Genomic DNA, 19,964 nt, shown 5'->3' with positions numbered 1-19,964 from the left:
TGACAACGTGTCCAAAGTATGGAAGATGCAGTCTCGCCATCCTTGCCTCTGAGGAGCACTCTGGCTGTACTTCTTTCACTACAGATTGTTTTGTCCTTCTGGCAGTCCGTGGTACTTTCAATCTTCTTTTCCAGCACAATTCAAATGCATCCACTCTTCTAAGGCAGCAGTTCTCAACCTGGGAATCATGACACCTTTTGGGGGTCAAATGACCCTTTCACAGGGGTTGCCCGATTCATAACAGTAGCAAAATTAGTTATGAAGTAGCAACTAAAATAACTTTATGGTTGGGGGGGTGGGCACCACACATGAGGAACTGTATGAAAGGGTCACTGCATTAGGAAGATTGAGAACCACTGTTCTAGGGTCTTCTTCAATTCAATAGCCAATGTTGGATATTGAATAAGGATTTGTAGAATATACTTGTCATTTACTAGTGTCTCCCTCCAGTAGATTTAGTTAAATTCATTGAAGGCAAAGGTTTTTGTTTTGTTTACTAACACATCCAAAGGACATAGGAAAATGCTTGGTAGTCTCAATATTTGCTGAAATAAATCAGTTTCTCCTATAAATGTATTCCTTGTAGATTTTTAGTATGCAGCATTGTCAAATGAGGAATTTCCTTTCTACTCTTAGCCAAAAGCTTTTATTATCAGTAGATATAAAGCTTTATCCAGTGCCTTTTCTGTATTTATTGAAGTTAACATTTCATTTCCCCATTTGTGATGGGATCTATAGCTTTTTCTGTTGTGTAACTGTTTTATACATAGGGTAAACAGTTCATGACCCTGATCTGCTGTTGACTTTTGAGATCTAATACCTGACCTGGATTTTCAGTTCTATGTTGAGAAATAAAGAAAACTCTTTAACTGATTATGAAATCAAGATTATATTGGCTCCAGAAAGTGAGTTGGCAGCTTTTCTTTTTCTGGTTTTGGAAACAACTTGTGTCACAGAGACTATCTGTTCCTTGGAAGCTGGACAGAGCTCACTTGTGAAACTGTGTAGGCTTGGAGCTTTAAGAGAGAACTATCAGAGTAGACCTCTTTGATTACAGTTTCAATTTCTAAAGTAGTGTTTTCAAACAAACATACAGACTCATTGCCAACTCATAGAAACCTATAGGACAGGATAGAGCTGCCCCTGTGAGTTTCTGTCACTACAATTGCACCACTATATACTTTCAAAGATAGAAAAAGAATATACATCTTAGAATGAATGAAGTATGGTAAAATATCAAATATAAAAATGTTTTGTTTGTAAACCTGATGGAAGTCAGGTATATGGGCATTAAATAATGTTTGCTTTTTTTTCTCTTTTCTCTAAGAAATATGTACATTTAAGTGAATCATTCTGATCACATGAAATTGAAATACATTCTTTGAATATTAAGTCTCAAAGAGAGAATTATTTTAATGGTAAAAGCAACTAAGGTTAATAGTTATTGCAGGAAAATTGCATCACCTAATCATATCAATGAAGACAGCTTTTTTTTTTTCAATAGGCAAAAGCAACAACAATCAAAGAAGCCTTAGCCAGATGGGTGAGTATATGAGTTTTCACTTCTTTAAGAAACTGTACGAAGAAAAGATTTTGATAACTATTTAAATCTGACCCACTGAACATGAGGAATCCCTGTGCTATGTGAACTGTTCAGTATTTTGACTGTAATGGCGCACTCACAAACCTACACCAGTGGTAACATTGTATAGGACTTAATGCGCATGTATACATGTGCACTCACTCACAAATGAGCAAATGTAAAATTGGGAAACTTGGATTAAGATTAGTGGACTCTATAAGAAGTCTTCAAAAAATCGTGGAAAAAAATACATTATCTTTTAATTCAGTTTATCCATGATCTTTTTGATGCCCCTCATATCAGTATCAATATCCTGATTGTGATAGTATACTATATTTTACAAAATTTGCCATTGAATAACACTGAGTGAAGTGTACAAGGATCCTCATTGTATGCCTGTTATTTCTTACAAATGTATGTGAATCTTCAGTTATGTTAAAATTTCTTCGCTTATACAACAAATTCTGACCACTGAGAAGGTTGATTCATCTGTTGATGTAAAATGGCTGGAATCTCTGTACATTTCCCCTTTCAACTTCCTCTTCATTGTCAGATGAGAAGAGTAGTATGAGAGCTATAGTATCTGGATTTTGGACAGGGAATGGTTTTAGCTTCTTGGAAGTTTGGAGCAGAGACAGCCAGTGTGGGCAAATATAAACCACATATAGACAAATGGAAAGTATTGAAGAAAAGAAAACCCAAACCAAACTCACTGCATGGAGTCAGTGCCAACTCCTAGGTGCACAATAGGACAGGGCAGAACTGCCCCGTGATTTTCCGAGACTCTAACCCTTTATGGGAGTAGAAAGCCCTGTTTGTCTCCTGTGGAGCAACTGGTGGTTTCAACTGCTGGTCTTATGGTTAGTAGCCCATTGAGTAACCATAATGTCACCGGGGCTCCTAAAAGAAAAGAATAAGATGGTAATATTACAGATGAAACTACATTATAAAAGATGTGTAAAATATGCATTGTAAATATTTGGAACATTATAACATAACTTCAAGTTTAAACTGTTGTAGCCCAGCATTCAGTTTTTATGACCATTGGTAGCTTATATAGTTTAGTCATCAGTTCTCAACCTGTGGGTTGTGACCCCTTTGGGGGTCGAATGACCCTTTCCCAGGGGTCACCCAATTCATAACAGTAGCAAAATTAAAGTTATGAAGTAGCAACTAAAATAATTTTATGGTTGGGGGTCACCACAACATGAGGAACATGTTCTAAATCACAACATGATCTAAATAATCAGTAGTTATCTTGCATAATAATGTACCTTTTGTGTTTTTAGATCATCTGTGAACCAGATAAGGCTATAAGAACATTAGTGTCTAGGGATAATAGAAGTAAAGAAATATTTGTTTTAGTTCTTATTACTTATGTTAGTTGCAATTTAAAATTTTGTTTATAACAGTTTCATGAAAGAAAAAGAATTTGAAGTAGGCTCTGTATTAGATACAATTTATTTTATTTAGATTTTAGGATTTTATTTATTTATAGTAATAAATGCTTGTTTTAATATGCAGATTAATTTCTAAAGAACATTATGATAAGTAGTTGACATTTATGATGATGGATTGATTGATTTGAGTCAGGTGGTTCAATTTATTGGTGGGCATAAGTCAGGCAAGGAACAGGGCTACCAAGACCATCATGAATGCAGGGCCTACCTCTTGTCCAAGGGGCCACCACTAGGGATCTATTTGACTCCGTCCAAGGGGCCACCACTAGGGATCTATTTGACTCCACATCCATCTGAGGTGAGGCATTGCTCAGCCACCATGTCATCAAATTCATTGGTATTAAGCTTGTTGAAACCCCACTTCTTGGAGATGTGGATCATCTTGATCCCAGGAAATTTGAACTTGGCCTGGATAAGGCCTCAATCACATGATCCTTGTTTTGATGCTTGGTTGATGTGGAGCCTAGCCACCATGCCTCAAGGTTTCCTGAAAATACCTCTCATCCCAGTTGAGAGCCTAGTTTAGGGACAGTAGAAATTAGGTCAGAGCCATCAAAGAGCAGCAAAGGGCTGTCCTCAAGGTCCCTTAGGGCAGTCTATACATGCCAGCATGCTGCATATACTTCTGAGGAGGCTGCTGTTTGTAGCCATCACATACCGGCCCCCATGGGAAGGTAGTCAGCTTAATTGGCTGTAGACCTTTAAGATTATTTGAAGTTAACGAGGTCACTCACTGATTAACAAACATTCATTTAAGAGCCACTCCATGTTGAATCCCTTGGGTAGTGCGCATGCTAAAGTGCTCAACTACAAATGCCAATTCAGTGACTCAAATTTACTCAGAGGCGCCTTGGAAGAGAGGCCTGGCATCCTCTTCTGAAAAGTTACTACCATTGAAAACTGTGGAGCACATTCTCTGGAATATTGTGCTTGCCATGCGTCAGAACTGGCTGCAGAGCAACTGGTTTGGTTTTTAGCTGTTAGTTACCCCTCCCCTTATAGATTACTAAGTGACACAACAATAAGAACTGAGTGATATGTATATGTATTAGATCTCTACATTTCAGTTGATTCTGTCTTTTATTTTATTGATGTGTGATTATTTGATTTTTTAAAATGTGTGGCTTTTGTGTCTTGTACTGTACCACATCATAGAAAACATCAGAAAGCAAAGGAGACATCTCTGAGTTTAAGGAGCTTTTCATTTTTGTTGGACAGCTATAGCTAACATTTAGAAATAAGACATTTAGAAAATATTACTAACCAGAATGTATTGATAATTACTTTTAATTCTGTCTTTAGTATGATACTTAAACTCCTAACCAAAAAAAGGGGGGGAAAGAAAATTAAACTCTTAAGGTGGAATTTAGTAGTAAGTTACCTAAATCTAATTTGTTGCTATTGAGTTGATTCTGAGTCATTGCAACCCTACAGGACAGAGTAGAAAGATAAGATTTCCAAAGCTGTACAACGTTATGTAAGCAGACTGCTCTGTATGGTTGTTGTTGTCGTCGTCTGAGAGTTTGAGTGGTGCACCACGAGGGCCCCTTAGTAGTTAGTTAACCAAGAAACCCCAACGCGAAGCTGACTCACAGTGACTCCCTGTGGGTTTCTGAGAATGTAGCTATTTATGGGAGTACAAAGCCAGTCTTTTCCTGTGGAGCTGCTGGGAGTTTTGAACTGCATATCACAGCCCAACTCGTGATCGCTACGCCACCAGGGCTCTCTAGTAAGTAGGAAGTTAGGGTAAACTAAATTGCTTTTACCACAGCTGTTTTGAAAAGAAGACCCCTGGTGGCATAATGGGTTAAATGTTGGACTGCTAACTACAAGGTCAACAGTTCAAAACCAGCAGCCATTCTACAAGAGAAAGGTGAGACTTTCTCAAAGAGTTAGTCTCTGCAACCTGCAGAGGTTTCCTTATTCTGTCCTATAAGATTGCCAGGAGTCAGAATCAAGTCAAGGACATGAGGCTTTTCCAATTTGTATTAAAAAAGGAAGGCCTCCCAAATATTTGATTTCCAGCTCAGGCTGAACTGTACTGAAAAAGGAGGAAAGGTTGTCAATGAAAATAGAAGGGTCGTGAGGAGGAGGCAAACCAGTCAGGGGCCAGTATAGCACTGATAAAACATTATACTTTCCTCTACTTCTTTAATGCTTCCCCCCACATGCTCACTATCATGATCCCAATTCTACCTTAAAAATCCAGCTAGGCCCAAGCATGTACACTGGTACAGATAAGAGCTGGAAACAAAGAGAATCCAGGACAGATAAACCCTTAGGACCAATAATGAGAGTAGTGATACCAGGAGGGTAAGGGAAAGGTGAGGGGAGAAAGGGGGAACCGATCACCATGATCTACATATAATCTCCTCCCTTTTCAACAGAAAAGTGGGTGAAGGGAGACATCGGTCAATATAAGACAGAAAAAAATAATAATTTATAAATTATCAAGGGTTCATGAAGAAGGGAGGGTCCAGGAGGGAGGGGGAAAATGAGGAGCTGATACTAAGGACTCAAGTAGTAAGAAAATGTTTTGGGAAGGATAATGGCAACAAGTATACAAATGTGCTTGGCACAGTGGATGGATGTTTGGATTGTGTTAAGAGTTGTATGAGCCCCCAATAAAATGATTTTAAAAAAAGAAGAAAACAGTTGATCTTACAGGTCTGAGCCTGCAGTTTAAGAAAAGTAGGTTCCCTGGGGGACAGACAACAGAAAAGTGGGTGAAGGGAGATGTCAGATAGTGTAAGATATGATAAAATAATAAATTATAAATTATCAAGGGTTCATGAGATGGGGAGCGGGGAGGGAAGGAGAAAATGAGGAGCTGATGCCAGGGTCTTAAGTGGGGAGCAAATGTTTTGAGAAGGATGAGGGCAATGAATGCACAAATGTGCTTTACACAATTAATGTATGTATTGATTGTGATAAGAGTTGTATGAGCCCCTGATAAAATATAAAAAAGAAAGGAAAAGTAGGTTTAAAAACAAACACTTTTCCGGGCCGGGGGTGGTGGTGTTAAATTTGGTTTTTGCTTATGGATTGATAGATTTTTAAAGGATTGTGAATATTGCAGAAATAAAAGTTATTCTCTTTCTTCCTCCTTTCCACTTATTTGGCCAGGGCCAAATAATTATCTGATTTAGCCACGTAGAAGCCGACACACCTCTAGACAGTAGGTAGAGGTTTTCATTGAAAAGCTGGTAAAGAATTCACTTTCCAAATTCTGAACAAGTAAGCATTGAAACACCTAAGGGAATTCTGGTTGTTTTTGTCTCCATATAACAATTTGGGATCATTTTCTCCATCTTTATTTTTATCACAGGAAGAGAAAACGGGTCAGAAGCCATTTGATACCAAAGAGATAAAGCTTTATGCCCAGATTCCGCCTATAGAGAAGATGGATGCGTCCTTGTCCATGCTTGCTAACTGCGAGTAAGTGAGCTCGTTTCCCTTCCTCTTTCGAGTACTCCTGTTAGGCTGCCCCTCCTGTCCTTCAGATCTGAAAGAAAATAGGTACATTTGTTTTTTGTATGATCTTCATTAATTTTTCATTTGCTCATATAATCTTCCCTTTGACAAAAATGAAAGAATTCATGGTCTGTATGATTAGGAATAGAATAATACTGAATGGTCCAATTTTAAAATAGAATATTTATGTGTCCAGCTGTAGAAGTCCCTTGGTCTCTTGGGAGAAGGTCTGTTACACAATAAAATCAGTACTCAGTAATGAGATAGAAACTGCTGTCTCTTGTAAAAATTATTCACCAAAGATAGTACTGTACTTACTACTATGCAAAAAAGCCCCCAACTTTTCACACGATAAAAATGCACGGTAGCAGATTTGCTGTTGTTCTGTGCCATCAAGTCGATTCCGACTCATAGCAACTCAATAACAGTTAACTGCTCCGTAAGGTTTCCTAGGTTTCTATGGGAAAAGAACCATCGGGACTTTCCTCCCTCAGATGGGCTGGTGGATTCACGCCACCGATCATTCAGTTAGCAGCCCAGCAATCAACCAATTGTATCACCAAGGCTCCTTGTAATACATTTGAAAACATGAAAAGTACAAAGGAAAAGAATTAACATCAGGCTAAATTGTATTCTTTGTGAGCACCAATTAATATTAGTTTGTGCCTTCTTTGTAAAATTCTAAGTAGAATCAAATTACATTGATTATTTTATAATCTTGTTTTCCCATAAATTTAAGTATCATTTAAATGAATTTAAATATATTTTCTAAGTATGCTACATGTTGTTTAGCAGAAGTCTGTGACTAATTTGAGGAAATCGTACCAGGATATCACTTTGCTTTCAGAGTGCAATGTCTTTTGATGACGGGATTGAAGAATTACATCCTCTTTTTTCTGACTCCTCCTTCCTGATCACCTGCATCAGACTCTCCTGATGCAGTTGATAAATTCCACCCCAAATTATAGAAACAGAATATCTATTGATGAAACCAGAAATGTGTGTCATAATAAAGTCCATGGGTATCTCCTAGATGCCTGTGTGGCAGTAGACTATTTTGAGTGTAAAGAGAAAGGCAAAGCTATTTAGTTGTTGTGCAACGTGACCGTCGTACAGAGAACATAGTGCGTCACAGCAAAGTCATCCTCGAAATGGTTTTATTGGCTTCTTGCATGATTTCAGTATGACTTTCTAATCAGAGTAATCTCAAAGGTAAAAGTTTGAGAAGGTTTTGTATCCCTACCACATACCCTGGAAATGGCTTAGGACACACCAAACATTTCAAAAATTTTATGGGCAGTTCTACTCCATCGCATGGGAATGCTATAAGTCAGAATTGACTCAATGGCACACAACAATCTTAAACAAATGTTAAGAATAATTCCCTAGTCATATTCCCAGATGTAAGTCACTTCACTTTTCAGTGGTAGTTGTAATGATGAAAGATGAGAAGAAAAATAGATATGATAGAAAGTGGGAAAAACCACAGAGAACCATTTGTTCTTCAGGTCTAATCATAAAAGGTAAGATCACAATATTTGAGGGATGTGAATAGATAGTCCTGTTGTCAGACAGAGAGCATTGTGAAGTTGATTGTGCCAGACATAGTTAGGCCAAAATGTAATAGCTTATCATTTTCTCTCTCTTTTGACCCATTTAAAAGCTGTGTCAGTTAAAAAAAAAAAAGTGAAGGGGAAATACACCAGGATTAAACCCCTGGTGAATCTTGAATAGCCGTGCTATCATGCAGAGTGCATTGTAAAGTGGATTATTTCAGAAACAGGTTAAAACTTACCACCCTATCATTTGATCTGCCTTAGGATTCAATTTAAATTTGTTCTAGTTTTTAATATTTTTGCTTTCTTTTCTATTGAAGTTTTATGTTTTACTTTGTTATTGCTGTTTGATTTTTAAAAATGTTTTTCTGAATATGAAATCCAGAAGGTCAATCTATAGAGACGTAACTGGAGTAATGGTTCCTTGGGGTCTGACAGGGGAAGTTGGGGGGAAATGGGCAGCTAATAACGTTGAGCACAAGAATAAGAAAACATTCTAAAACGAATGTGGTGATGACTATGCAACTCTTCTTGATGTGATTAAATTATTGAATTGTATGATATGAAAATTATATACCAGTAAATCTGTAAAAAATAAAAAAGCATACAGGAAAATCTCAAAGACAAAACAGTAAGATCATAGACTCTGGAGACAGATATCCCCAGGTTTTTATTCTGGCATGGCCATTTCCTGGCTGTGTAATATTAGGCAATTGCTTAACATTGATGAGCTTTATTTTCCTCACTTGCAAAATGTGGGTAATAATAATACTTTATAAGATTGTTATGAATGCTCAAAGTTAATAAACGTTGCATTAAGTGGCCAATAAAAGTTACCTTGTATCATGTTTTTTGCATGAAATTTCCTAAGATATTAAATCATTTGACCAAAGTAAGAATATTAAGAATATTTAACTATGTACCCTTTAGATTTTTGTTTTATGATTAAAATCAAAAGAGTTATAAAATATTTATATGACATATTAAAAGTAATTTTCTTTGGGAAGATGTATAGAGTGAGTAGAATTATATATGACTTATTATATGACAGTGTTTCATCTCTATCAATTAATAGAGAGGTAGATTAATTTTTTTGCTGTTACAGGAATATACTATCTAGTTCATATATCTTTTGTTATTTGTATGATATTTTGCCATTCAGTAAGAGCTATTCCCAGAAAAGGGCTGAAAAATATATGCATTAAAGATTTTAATCAATAACATCAAATTAGCTTCGAAAAGGTTTTTCTAACTTTCTACAAAATATATATCTTTAAGGTACTGTATTTTGTAATCAGGAAAAAAAAAGTTAGATTTCAAAAAAATAAATGCTATAACTGGGAGTGAGGAAGATATTCAGCATAAACAAAAAATGTGACTTCAATAATATCTTCTATTAGTACTTAAAGAATACTTTCTGATAAACCATTAAAGCTTTTCTCTCTTAATACAAGCTTGTTTTTTTTTAATTCTTTTTAAGGAAACTTTCACTGTCCACAAACTGCATTGAGAAAATTGCTAACCTGAATGGCTTAAGTAAGTGATGCACAGTAACAGATGGTTCTTGGATTTTTTAGTTATATGGATAAACATTCCAGGCATACTATGTAATTCTAAAACCGACACCTGTTTTAACCCAGTAATTGTGAGATAACAGAATATATAAGCCATATGTCTTGAATTTTAATTAGTCCAATGAAAATCAGAGATAACATAAGACCTGTTGTGCTTGTGTGTGTGTGCGCACGTGCATGCGTGTGTATGTGTGTGTGTGTGATTTGTTTGGATTTTCCTCTTGAGTGTATTTCAGACTTATTCTGGTCAAATAGAATTTCTCCCTATCCCCATTCTTGCTTTATCTCTCTTTGTTGGTGACATCCCACTTCCCCAATATAGCAAGGCTTCCAGCTGCATGTATTAGTTTCCTATAGATGCTATAACAAATTGGCTTAAGACAGCAGATATTTATTATTTTCAAAATTCTGGTGTCCATAAGCCTGAAACCAATTAAACTGGGCTCAAAGTAAAATTTGGGTAGGGCCATGCTACCCGTCAGAGGTTCTGGAGGAGAATCTGCTTGCCTCTTCTAATTTCTGGTGACTATATGTATTCTTTGGATTGTAGCTGCGTAACTCCTCCTCTTCTGTCTTTGTCACGTCTCCTGTCTTCCTCTTAGGCGGCTGCTGTGCATTCAGGGCTCATGCAGAGAATCTAGTATAATCTCCCCATTTTAAGATCTTTAATAGCATCTGTAACATTTTTTGCTATATAAGGTAACGTTTTCAGGTTCCAGGGATTAGAAAGTGGGTATCTTTTAGAGGATTATGATTTATTTTACCATTCGCCCCCTCTCCATTCCTGAAGTCCTACATCCATAGTCCTAACACAGTCCTGTTGACCTCTCTTTGAAGAAGCTCTCAAATAATTTGTTGCTTTTAGCTTTCTAGTGGCTTTAGCTCATTTCCCTTGTTGTTTTTGTTCGGTACCATTGAACTGCTTCTGACCCATAGTGACCAGAACAGCCAAACAAAACATTACCCAGCCCTGCACCATCCTCACAATGCCCCTGTGCTTGAGCCCATTGTTGCCCCAGTGTGCCAATCCATCTGATTGAGGGCCGTCCTCTTTTTCACTGCACTCTACCTTCGCAAGCATCATGTCCTTCTCCAGGGCCTGGTTTCTCCTGACAATATGCCCCAAGTATCTAAGATGAAGTCTTACCATTCTTGCCTCTAAGGAGCACTATGACTGTACTTCTTCCAAGACAGATTTGTTTGTCCTTTTGGCAATCCCTAGTACTTCCTATATTCTTTACTAGCACCACAATTCAAACACATCAATTCTTCTTCAATCTTCCTTATTCAGTATCCAATTTTCACATTCATATGAGGCAATTGAAAATGCATGGCTTGGGTCAGGAACACTGTAGTCTCTGCTTTTCAACACTCTGCAGAGGTCTGGTGCAGAAGTTATACCCAAGGAAATGCATCATTTGATCTCTTTCTCTCTCATTATCATTTGATCTCTTTACTGTTGCTTCCAAGAACATTGATTGTGGATCCAAGAAAGACAAAGTCCTTGACAACTTCAACCTTTTCTCCATTGATCATGATGCTACTTATTGGCCCAGTTGTGAGGATTTTGGTCTTCTTGAATGAGTTGTCATCCATACTGAAGGCTGCCATCCTTGATCTTCATCAGCGAGTATTTCAAGTCAAACAAGGTTGTGTTATCTGCATATTGTAGGTTGTTAATAAGCCTTCCTCTGTTCCTGATGCCATATTCTTCTCCATATAATCCAGGTTCTCTGATTATTTCCTTAGCATACAGATTGAATTAAGTATGGTGAGAGGATACAACCAGTGGTGGGATACAAATATAACAACCGGTTCACTGTCGTAATGACCATTTTAAGTGTTAAAAAACAATATCGCAAAAGGTATATTCGTACAGTTAATACTTAAAATAAGAACAATAAAAGAGGTACACAAAACTAGATTGTTAAAAGAAAGCATCTTAAAATATGAAAAATAGTAAATGATACCTGACAAAAACAATAAAAATGTTACATAAGATATATCCATATTGCTTCTTGATTGGCATCCTTATTTGCAATAGTCTTCACTTTTATTTGAGCATGACTGTGATTTATCTTGAACCATCGTTTTACTATAGGAGTAGAATCCCATTCCTTTAGAGGTAGGCCAACTAGACAACAGCCATTGTGTTTGATATATGAGTAACCGCTAGATGACCTCTCTTCCCTGAACATATTATGCTCATTTTAAATACCCCTTTCTGCCTCTGCTGAACTCTGTCAGCAATTGTTCTGACAGTATTTTTAGCTCTTTGAACACTTTCAGGAACTGCCTCATTCACTGGTAATATCTTGTGGGAATTTGGGGTGTAACAAAAAGCTGAAATAAATGACAGCATGTTACCCTCTGGTTGTTTGGCACTTTTTTCTTTGCATTAGAGGTTTGTTTGCTGAAATAACAAGTACAATGGAATGAAAATGTAGTTTCCATTAACAATACAACGAGTTTAATGAAATGAATAATATTACAAGCATAATTCTGTCTAATTTTATACCTGTGCACAGAATGCACATTACTGCAGGTGCTTAGAATATGCTCTTGCCATATTAATGTTAAAAAAAGAGTACAGATGTAAATTTGTGATTTTCACGTTGGGTGGCTGGCTGGCAACCACCTTAGAGAGAACCCTAATTACAACTGCCATTGTAACAACCAATTTGTTCAACTCAACAAAAATTAGGCATTGGTTCTGTTGAACCAGGGCGAACTGGCTGGATCTCACTGGATACAGCCCTAACACACACCTTTCCTGTAGTATTCCTTGTTCTTGATCCATGCATACGTTCTGCGCAAGCACAATGAAGTGTCCTGGAATTCCGTCTTCATTGGCGTGTCTGTAGTTGTTTAAGATCCACACAATCACATGCTTTTGCACAGTCAGTAAAACACAAGTCCTTGCCTTTCCAAGCATTTTGGCCACTTTCCACAGTTAAGAAATACGAGGGGGTAACCCCCAAAAAACTAGAAAAAAGCTCTGCGGGGGGAGCTTTTCTGGTACACATTTTTCCCATTAAGTGAGCATCCAGGAACGACTTCTGAGTTAGTGTACCCAGTGGTGTCGCCTGGGAAGGATCTCTTTGAACACAGTGAATTTTTTTTTCGTAAAAGTTTCGCTCGAACCTTGTTTTTTATGATGGCCGATTTAAGGGAACAGTATGCAGCTGTGACATTTTGTTTCCTGCTCAGGAAAAAATGCCTCAGAAACTGTTGTGATGTTGAACGCAGCTTACAAGGACAGCACTATGGGAAAAACGTCAAGTGTATGAGTGGTTTTCGTGTTTCAAAAAGGGTGAAATGTCTGTTGATAACAAACCTCGTTCTGGACGTCTGTCAGCTTCCTGAACGGATGAAAATGTCAACAAAATTCATGCACATGTGCTTAAAGACTGATGACAGATTATTGAAGAAATGGGGAAGTTATCTGGACTATGTTGGAGCTTGGTTTAGCGAATTTTGATGGCAGAGTTGGGAATGAGAAGGGTCGCTGTCTCTGGGTCTGACTGACCAGGAAAAAGAGCAACCGAGTGGAAACATCCGGTACTTTGAAAGAACACTCCTTACGGTGCTATTCTTAGGATCCCCAAAGCAAACATCCGTCAAGCCAGTGGAAGACGCCATTGTCACGTCCCCCCAAAAGCTCATTAAGTCAGCTGTTCTCAACCTGTGCATCACGACCCCTTTGGGGGTGGAACAACCTTTTCACAGGGGTCGCCTGATTTCATAACAATAGCAAAATTACAGTTATGAAGTAGCAATGAAAATAGTTTAATGGTGGGGGGGTTCACCACAGTATGAGGAACTGCATTAAAGGGTCGCAGCATTAGGAAGGTTGAGAACCACTTTGTTAAGTGAAGTCAAAGATCAAAACAGTACTCATTTGTTTTTTTGATGTGAACATTTGGTGCTCATTTCACCAGGTCAGACTTCATCAAGCTTTCTATTTAGAGGTCTTGAAAAGATTGTGTGACAGTGTGTGACATTAAAGGCCTGATTGTGGCAGACAAGGGACTGGTGTTGCCCTCACAACAATGCACCTGCTCACGCAGCCGTCTCCGTGTGCCAGCTTTTTGCCAAAGAAGCTGTCCTTTCTTGCCCCGTGCACCTGACTCACCTGATCTCACGCCCTGAGACTTCTTTTGGTTTCCATGAATGAAGAGCGACATGAAACATCAGCGATTTGATAGCTCAGAAGAGGTGAAGAAAAAAACGAGGGAGATGCTATCAGCCATCCAAATGATAAGTTTGAGAAATGTTTCCAAAAATGGAATTGACTAATGTATTAAATGTAATGGAGAGGACTTGGAAGGTGTGATAAGGTTGTTTTCCCCCAGGTCCTGGATGCTTCCTCCCCCCAACTACCATGATCCGAATTCTACCTTGTGGGACTGGATGGGGCAGAGGTTGTGCACTGGTGCATGTGGGAGCTGGAGGCACGGGGAGTCCAGGGTGGATGATGCCTTCAGGACCAAGGCTGTGAGGGGCGATACTGGGAGAGTAGAGGGTGAGTGGGTTGGAAAGAGGGAACAGATTACAAGGATCCACATGTGACCTCCTCCCTGGGAGAGGGACGGCAGAGAAGGGGGGGAAGGGAGACTCCGGATAGAGCAAGATATGACAAAATAACAATCTATAAATTATCAAGGACTCATGAGGGAGGAGGGGAGAGGGAAGGGAGGGGGAAAAAAGAGGACCTGATGCAAAGGGCTTAAGTGGAGAGCAAATGCTTTGAAAATGATTAGGGCAAAGAATGTACGGATGTGCTTTATACAATTGACGTGTGTATATGTATGGATTGTGATAAGAGTTGTATGAGCCCCTAATAAAATGTGAAAAAAAATTTAAATACATAGCTTTGAAAAAAAATTCTGTTTTATTTTAGGTACCTCCTCATACATTTGAATTCATAACTCATTGTACACATTTGTATAAATACACACATAAAATTTCTTATAACCATTTATGAGGGTCAGTAAAATATTGCTATAAAAAGAATATGGACCTTTAGTTAAACAAAATTTGAAGCTATTGTTTTTCAACATACCCTCCATCTGGGTAAGTGTGGTATGCATTTCTTGTTTTAATCATTTTAAGCAAAAGGGAAGAAATTTATTGGAGCCCATACGGGAATCCCTAGAGGGGCCCAGCATCCCCTACTGTGTAGGCATGCCCAGCAAAGGGTCACACCATTCACTGTGCCCCCATGTCCCAGAGGGACGCCCGGTATGCATTTCTGGAGGCAGTATTTTCATCTCTCCAACCCTTTACAGAGCCAGTCCATGGAGAAAGACATCATGCTTGGTAGAGCGCCAGCAAGAAAGAGGAAAGCCCTCAATGCGATAGACTGACACATGGCTGCAACAATGGGCCCAAGCATGGGAACCACTGTGAGGATGGCGCGGGACTGGGCACTGCTTTGTTCTGTTGTGCATAGGGTTACTATGGGTCAGAACGGACTTGATGGTCCCTAACAATAACAACCCTTTTCTGAAGAGTTCTGCACACTTTGCTTTACATTGCACCAAAATGTCAGTTTGGGCATCCTTGTGGGACTCATATCATGTTCCTTTTAAATGTCCTTGAATTTAGGTTACAAAAAGAAGTATGAAAGAGCAAGATCTGGGCTGTAAGATGGGCAGAGCAGTTTCCCAATGAAATTTTCATAGGATGACTTTTGCTGCTCTTGACTCAATCTATCAAGATTACTCCTTCCTTTTTAAAATTCATTTTATTGGGGGCTCATACAACTCTTATCACACTCCATCCATCCATTGTGTCAAGCACGTTTGTACATTTGTTGCCATCATCATTCTCAAAACATTCACTTTCTACTTGAGCCCTTGGTATCAGCTCCTCATTTATCCCCTCCCTCCCTGCTGCCCACTCCCTCAAGATTACCCTTTGAGATCTCCCCTTAACAGTTGCTCTTACCCTCTGAACTGACTCTCTACCTCAGATTGAACAGACCTAGCAGAACCCCACGAAACCTACTATTTGGATCGAACCTTTTTTTGAAGGCACTGGAATGAGACTGAAACATAATGTCTCCAGCCATCCACTGATTGACGAGATGGGTTTAAACACATTTGGTTTTGAAGAAACCCACGTATGTATAAACTGGAGCTACAGTAACAATACTTTTGGAATTACCCTTACATAACTGAAATAAAAATTTCCAAAAGAATATTTACTTAAAAAAATAATTTCATTTGGAGCTCATACAACTCTTATCACAATCCATACATACATCATTTGTGTCAACCACATGTGTACATTCATTGCCCTCATCATTCTCAAAACACTAGCTCTCCACATGGCCCCCAATATTTACCTTTTAACATAGGTAGAATTTTTTTAAATTCTCATTCATTTTTTTAAAAATGCTGGTCACAGCCTACTGACTTGATTTCACAACCTCTTTATTGGTTATGACCCACATTTCAAAAATTACTGGTTTATGAATTTGTAATAGCCTCTTAATTGATCTCCTATATCTAATTTTTCTATTCTTCATTGACCTTCAGAACATATACTAGCATTTTCTTTCTAAAAATACCATTCTTATTAGCATTCTCTTGATCAGAAACCTTCATTAAAGAGGTTTTGCCTAGTTGCAATTAAAGTTGTCCTCAAATTGTTTTAAGCACTCGTCCCACCTTACCCACACCCCAAACCACATTTTAAAATTATTTTGTGCACTTATTAAGGCAGTGCTTTTTGTTAAGAATAATACCTTCCTCTAACAGAAAGATCCTACAAGAAACAAAGATTAAAATTAAAAATACCAGCCTTAAATGTTACCTTCCCATATATAAAGATTTCCTTACTCTCTGTCAAAATTTCTTACTTCTTCTTTGGGTATATTTGGATTACCATAAGTTACTTACCTCATGTGGTTATAGTGAACACTAAATGATTTTAGTGTATTTAAAGTGCTTAGAATTATGCCTGACACATAGGAAATATGTAATAAATATTCATCATTATGATAGCCAGTTGGGAATAAATTCTGACTTTTTAGATAGTGAATGCCGTGGGAGCAAGGAGCACATTTTATTCATCTCTTTAGTATCTACTTTATGCTCCTCTTTTTCCTGAATCCTTCCTCAAAGTTGGCATTCGTATAATGCGGGGTAGGAATCAGAATGCAATTGATTCTAAGTTCTCACTGGCTGGTTAAACAATTTGGTACATTTTATTTAATTTTCTGCTCCCGTTTATTTGTCTGTAAATTGAAATAACTTGCTTAAATGAGACTAAACAAATATACATTATTTATCATAAAAGATAACATGCTTTCATTTTTATAAAACCATAGTGATGACAGTCTTGCAAATAGATGACACAAGGGGTGGCAAGTGAGTCTTAACTCATATTTTAACTTCGTTAATTGGTAAATTATGTTGGAATGAATTCCAAAAACAGTGGAAGGAGTATCTTGAGGCCTGTCATAGACAAAGAATGAGGAGACTCAACGCCCATCGGTAGACAATTGGACATCCCCCCAAAGAAGGGTTACAAGGAAGGGACAATTCTATCAATGTTCAGTATAGCACAAATGAAACACATATCAGTCCTCTAGTTCCTAAATGCGTCCTCTCCCCTACTACCATGACCCAGTTCTGCCTTACAAATCCAGCTATACTGGAGTGCACACACTGGTACAGATAAGAGTTCTCAACACATGGAATTCAGGCCATATAAAACCCTCAGGAACAGTAGTGGAAGTAGTGATATCATGAGGGTAGGGGGGTGACTGGGGGTAGGAGTAAGGGGGAGAAAGGGGCAAAGTTGGATATAGACCCCATCCCCCAGGGGGACAAATAACAGAAATGTGGTGAAGGGAGACGAGATGGTGAAAGACACAAAAATAACAATAATATATAATTGAAAAAGGATTCATGAGGATGGGAGGTGGGGAAGGAAGGGGGGAAAGAGGAGCTAATACCAAGGGCTCAAGTAGAAAGAAAATGTTTTGGAAATGTTGACGTCAACATACAGACAAGTGTGCTTAATACAATTGAATGATGGATTGTTAATAAGATTTATAAGAGCCGCCCCCCCCCGAGTAAATGATTCAAAAAAAGAATGAGGGGGTATAGACGTTTGTGTGCGTGTATATTTGCTTTTTTGACTTATCTTATTTTAGTCCTGCTAATAACAAATAGTCTCTCTGCAGTTTATGACCAGGAAATACATTTGATCTGTGACTATGGAGCAAAAAGAATCTGTTCACAAGGGATTGAATTTATGACTGTACCATTTCCCACCATTCTGCTCTTTTTAGTAGCACCAAGTAAACATGTTGGGCTACAAATACAAGGTAAGCAGTTGGAAACCAACAGCCGCTTGGCCAGGAAAAAGGTGAGACTTGTACTCCTGTAAAGAGTTACAGTCTCGGAAACCCATAGAGACAATTCCACCCTGTCTTACAGTCATCTTGAGTCAGCATTGACTTTGGATGGCAGTGAGTTTTGATTTTTTTTGTTTGGTTTTATAAAAGTGAATCTATTGGGAATGTGTAAACTATGCCTGGAAAACTGCATGAGATGACTGTGTTCAAAACTATGACTAAAAAGATTATATAATATAAAGATTAGTAACCTCGTATTAAGGATTAGGAAATAAACTATTTCCTATAAATAGGAGCCATCAAGTCAGTTCTCGTTCTTCGTGACCCTGCCTGGCCGTGTGCCACGCTCACAACTGTTAGGCTCTAGTTGAGCCCCTGGTCACGACCGGGTCAGGCCATCTCATCGAGGGCCTTCCTCTTTCTCACTGCCGTCCACCTTGCCAAGCATTGTTTTCCTTTCCAGGAGCTGCTCTCTCCTGACAACCTGGCCAAGTGAGTGAGACAAAGTCTCACCAGGCTCACTTCTAAGACAAATTTTGCCTGGATTTCCTCATATTCTTGATGGAAAAAACAAACCAAAACACAAAAAATAGTATTTTATTCCTCCAGTTTACTTTTTAAAAACCCACAAAACTGTAAGACACTCTTGGTTTCATTCATCCAGGCATTGTATGAAGAATGAAAGTACTTCTAGTGCTGGCATATTTAAGCAACATATAGAAATATGGAAAGATACATTGGAACAATTCATTTTGAGATCATAATTTTTTCTTTCTTTACAGCGTGAATAAGGATTTTTAAGCTATTTATCATTTTTCAAAGTGAGGTTTACATTTTAATTTGGGTACGATTTTTGAAAGGGCTGCGTATATTTGCTCTTTCAATTTTTGAGGTCGTTTCTCAGTTGACTTATCTTGGTTGGCCTGTCATCATATTTTGACATAGGTGATTTCTTCTCTGAAGCACTGTAGTGTTCGAATTATGTAGCCTTTCTGGTCACTTCTTCCTAGTCTCTTCTGTTCAACTTTTAACTGTTGGAATGCCCTAGGCTTTGGTTCTTGGACCTCTTTTATTTTCTTTTTTCACTCACTTTCTAGATGATCTCATCCAATGTACCATCTATGTGCTAATGAATCTCAAATTTATATTTTTGCTTCTGGCTTCTTTGAGACTCATGCATCCAGTGGCCTGATAATCTCCACTGGCAGTCTAAAAGGCATCTCCTAGTTAACATGTCTAAAACTGAGTTCCTGATAGTCTCCCCTAAGCCCAGTCAAATTCTTTCTTCCAGTTATTCAGCCAAAAAAACCTTGGTGTTTCTTGATCCTTTTTCTTATTTCTCCTATAGAAGGCCTGCTAGTTATCTTTCTAAAATCATCTCATATTATTCTTCCTTCATTCTTTGAACTTTTAGCTCTTTGTATTTCATAAACTCTCCTGATGTTTCCCACCCCCACCCCAATACCTTTTCACTTAAAGCTCCATCAGCTTGGAAATGCTCTTCCTGTAGATTTCTTCATGGCCAGCTGCCCACTTCCTTTCAGCTTTTATTTATGTCCTTTTCCCTGCAAAATGTCAACTGCTCCCAGCCCCCTGAAATGCGATTCCTCTTGCCTACTTTGATTTCCCTTTGCAAATTTCACTGCCTACTATAATTTGTACCTCACTTACTTATTTCGCTCACTTAGAGTCATCCTCATCGACTGAAACACTGCATATAATTTTTAATCTATATAATTCAGTTTTAATGTGATTGCTTATTTCTATGCTTAGCATAAGTGTTGAATGGATTTTTAACTAAACTTTTTATTCTCCAAGAAATAGAAAACAAGAGAATGATAATATTTGCATATCAAGAAGGTTTAGAGGAAAAATGAAGCTTAAAAGAATATTTGATTATGTCATTCCTTATTTTATTTTTTATTTATAGATATAGAGAGTCTT

The 19,964-nt window shown here is 38.0% G+C and overlaps 1 protein-coding gene and 1 non-coding gene across 2 annotated transcripts in view; one reads left to right on the top strand and one right to left on the bottom strand.

The window, feature by feature from the left end:
* Positions 1 to 19,964, top strand: part of DNAL1 (dynein axonemal light chain 1) — a 64,632-nt gene that overhangs the window by 7,723 nt on the left and 36,945 nt on the right. Inside the window, exons 2-4 of the mRNA XM_075530727.1 lie at positions 1,505 to 1,543; positions 6,371 to 6,480; positions 9,553 to 9,608. Coding sequence (XP_075386842.1) covers positions 1,505 to 1,543; positions 6,371 to 6,480; positions 9,553 to 9,608 — 205 coding nt within the window. The remainder of the gene's footprint in view (positions 1 to 1,504; positions 1,544 to 6,370; positions 6,481 to 9,552; positions 9,609 to 19,964) is intronic.
* On the bottom strand, positions 3,611 to 3,739 carry LOC142427078 (small nucleolar RNA SNORA70). The gene has a single exon (XR_012779907.1). It is a non-coding gene; the product is annotated as a small nucleolar RNA SNORA70 (small nucleolar RNA).

Source organism: Tenrec ecaudatus, chromosome 14, assembly GCF_050624435.1.
Source record: "Tenrec ecaudatus isolate mTenEca1 chromosome 14, mTenEca1.hap1, whole genome shotgun sequence".
NCBI lineage: Eukaryota > Metazoa > Chordata > Mammalia > Afrosoricida > Tenrecidae > Tenrec > Tenrec ecaudatus.
This window is presented reverse-complemented; position numbering and strand designations above follow the sequence as displayed.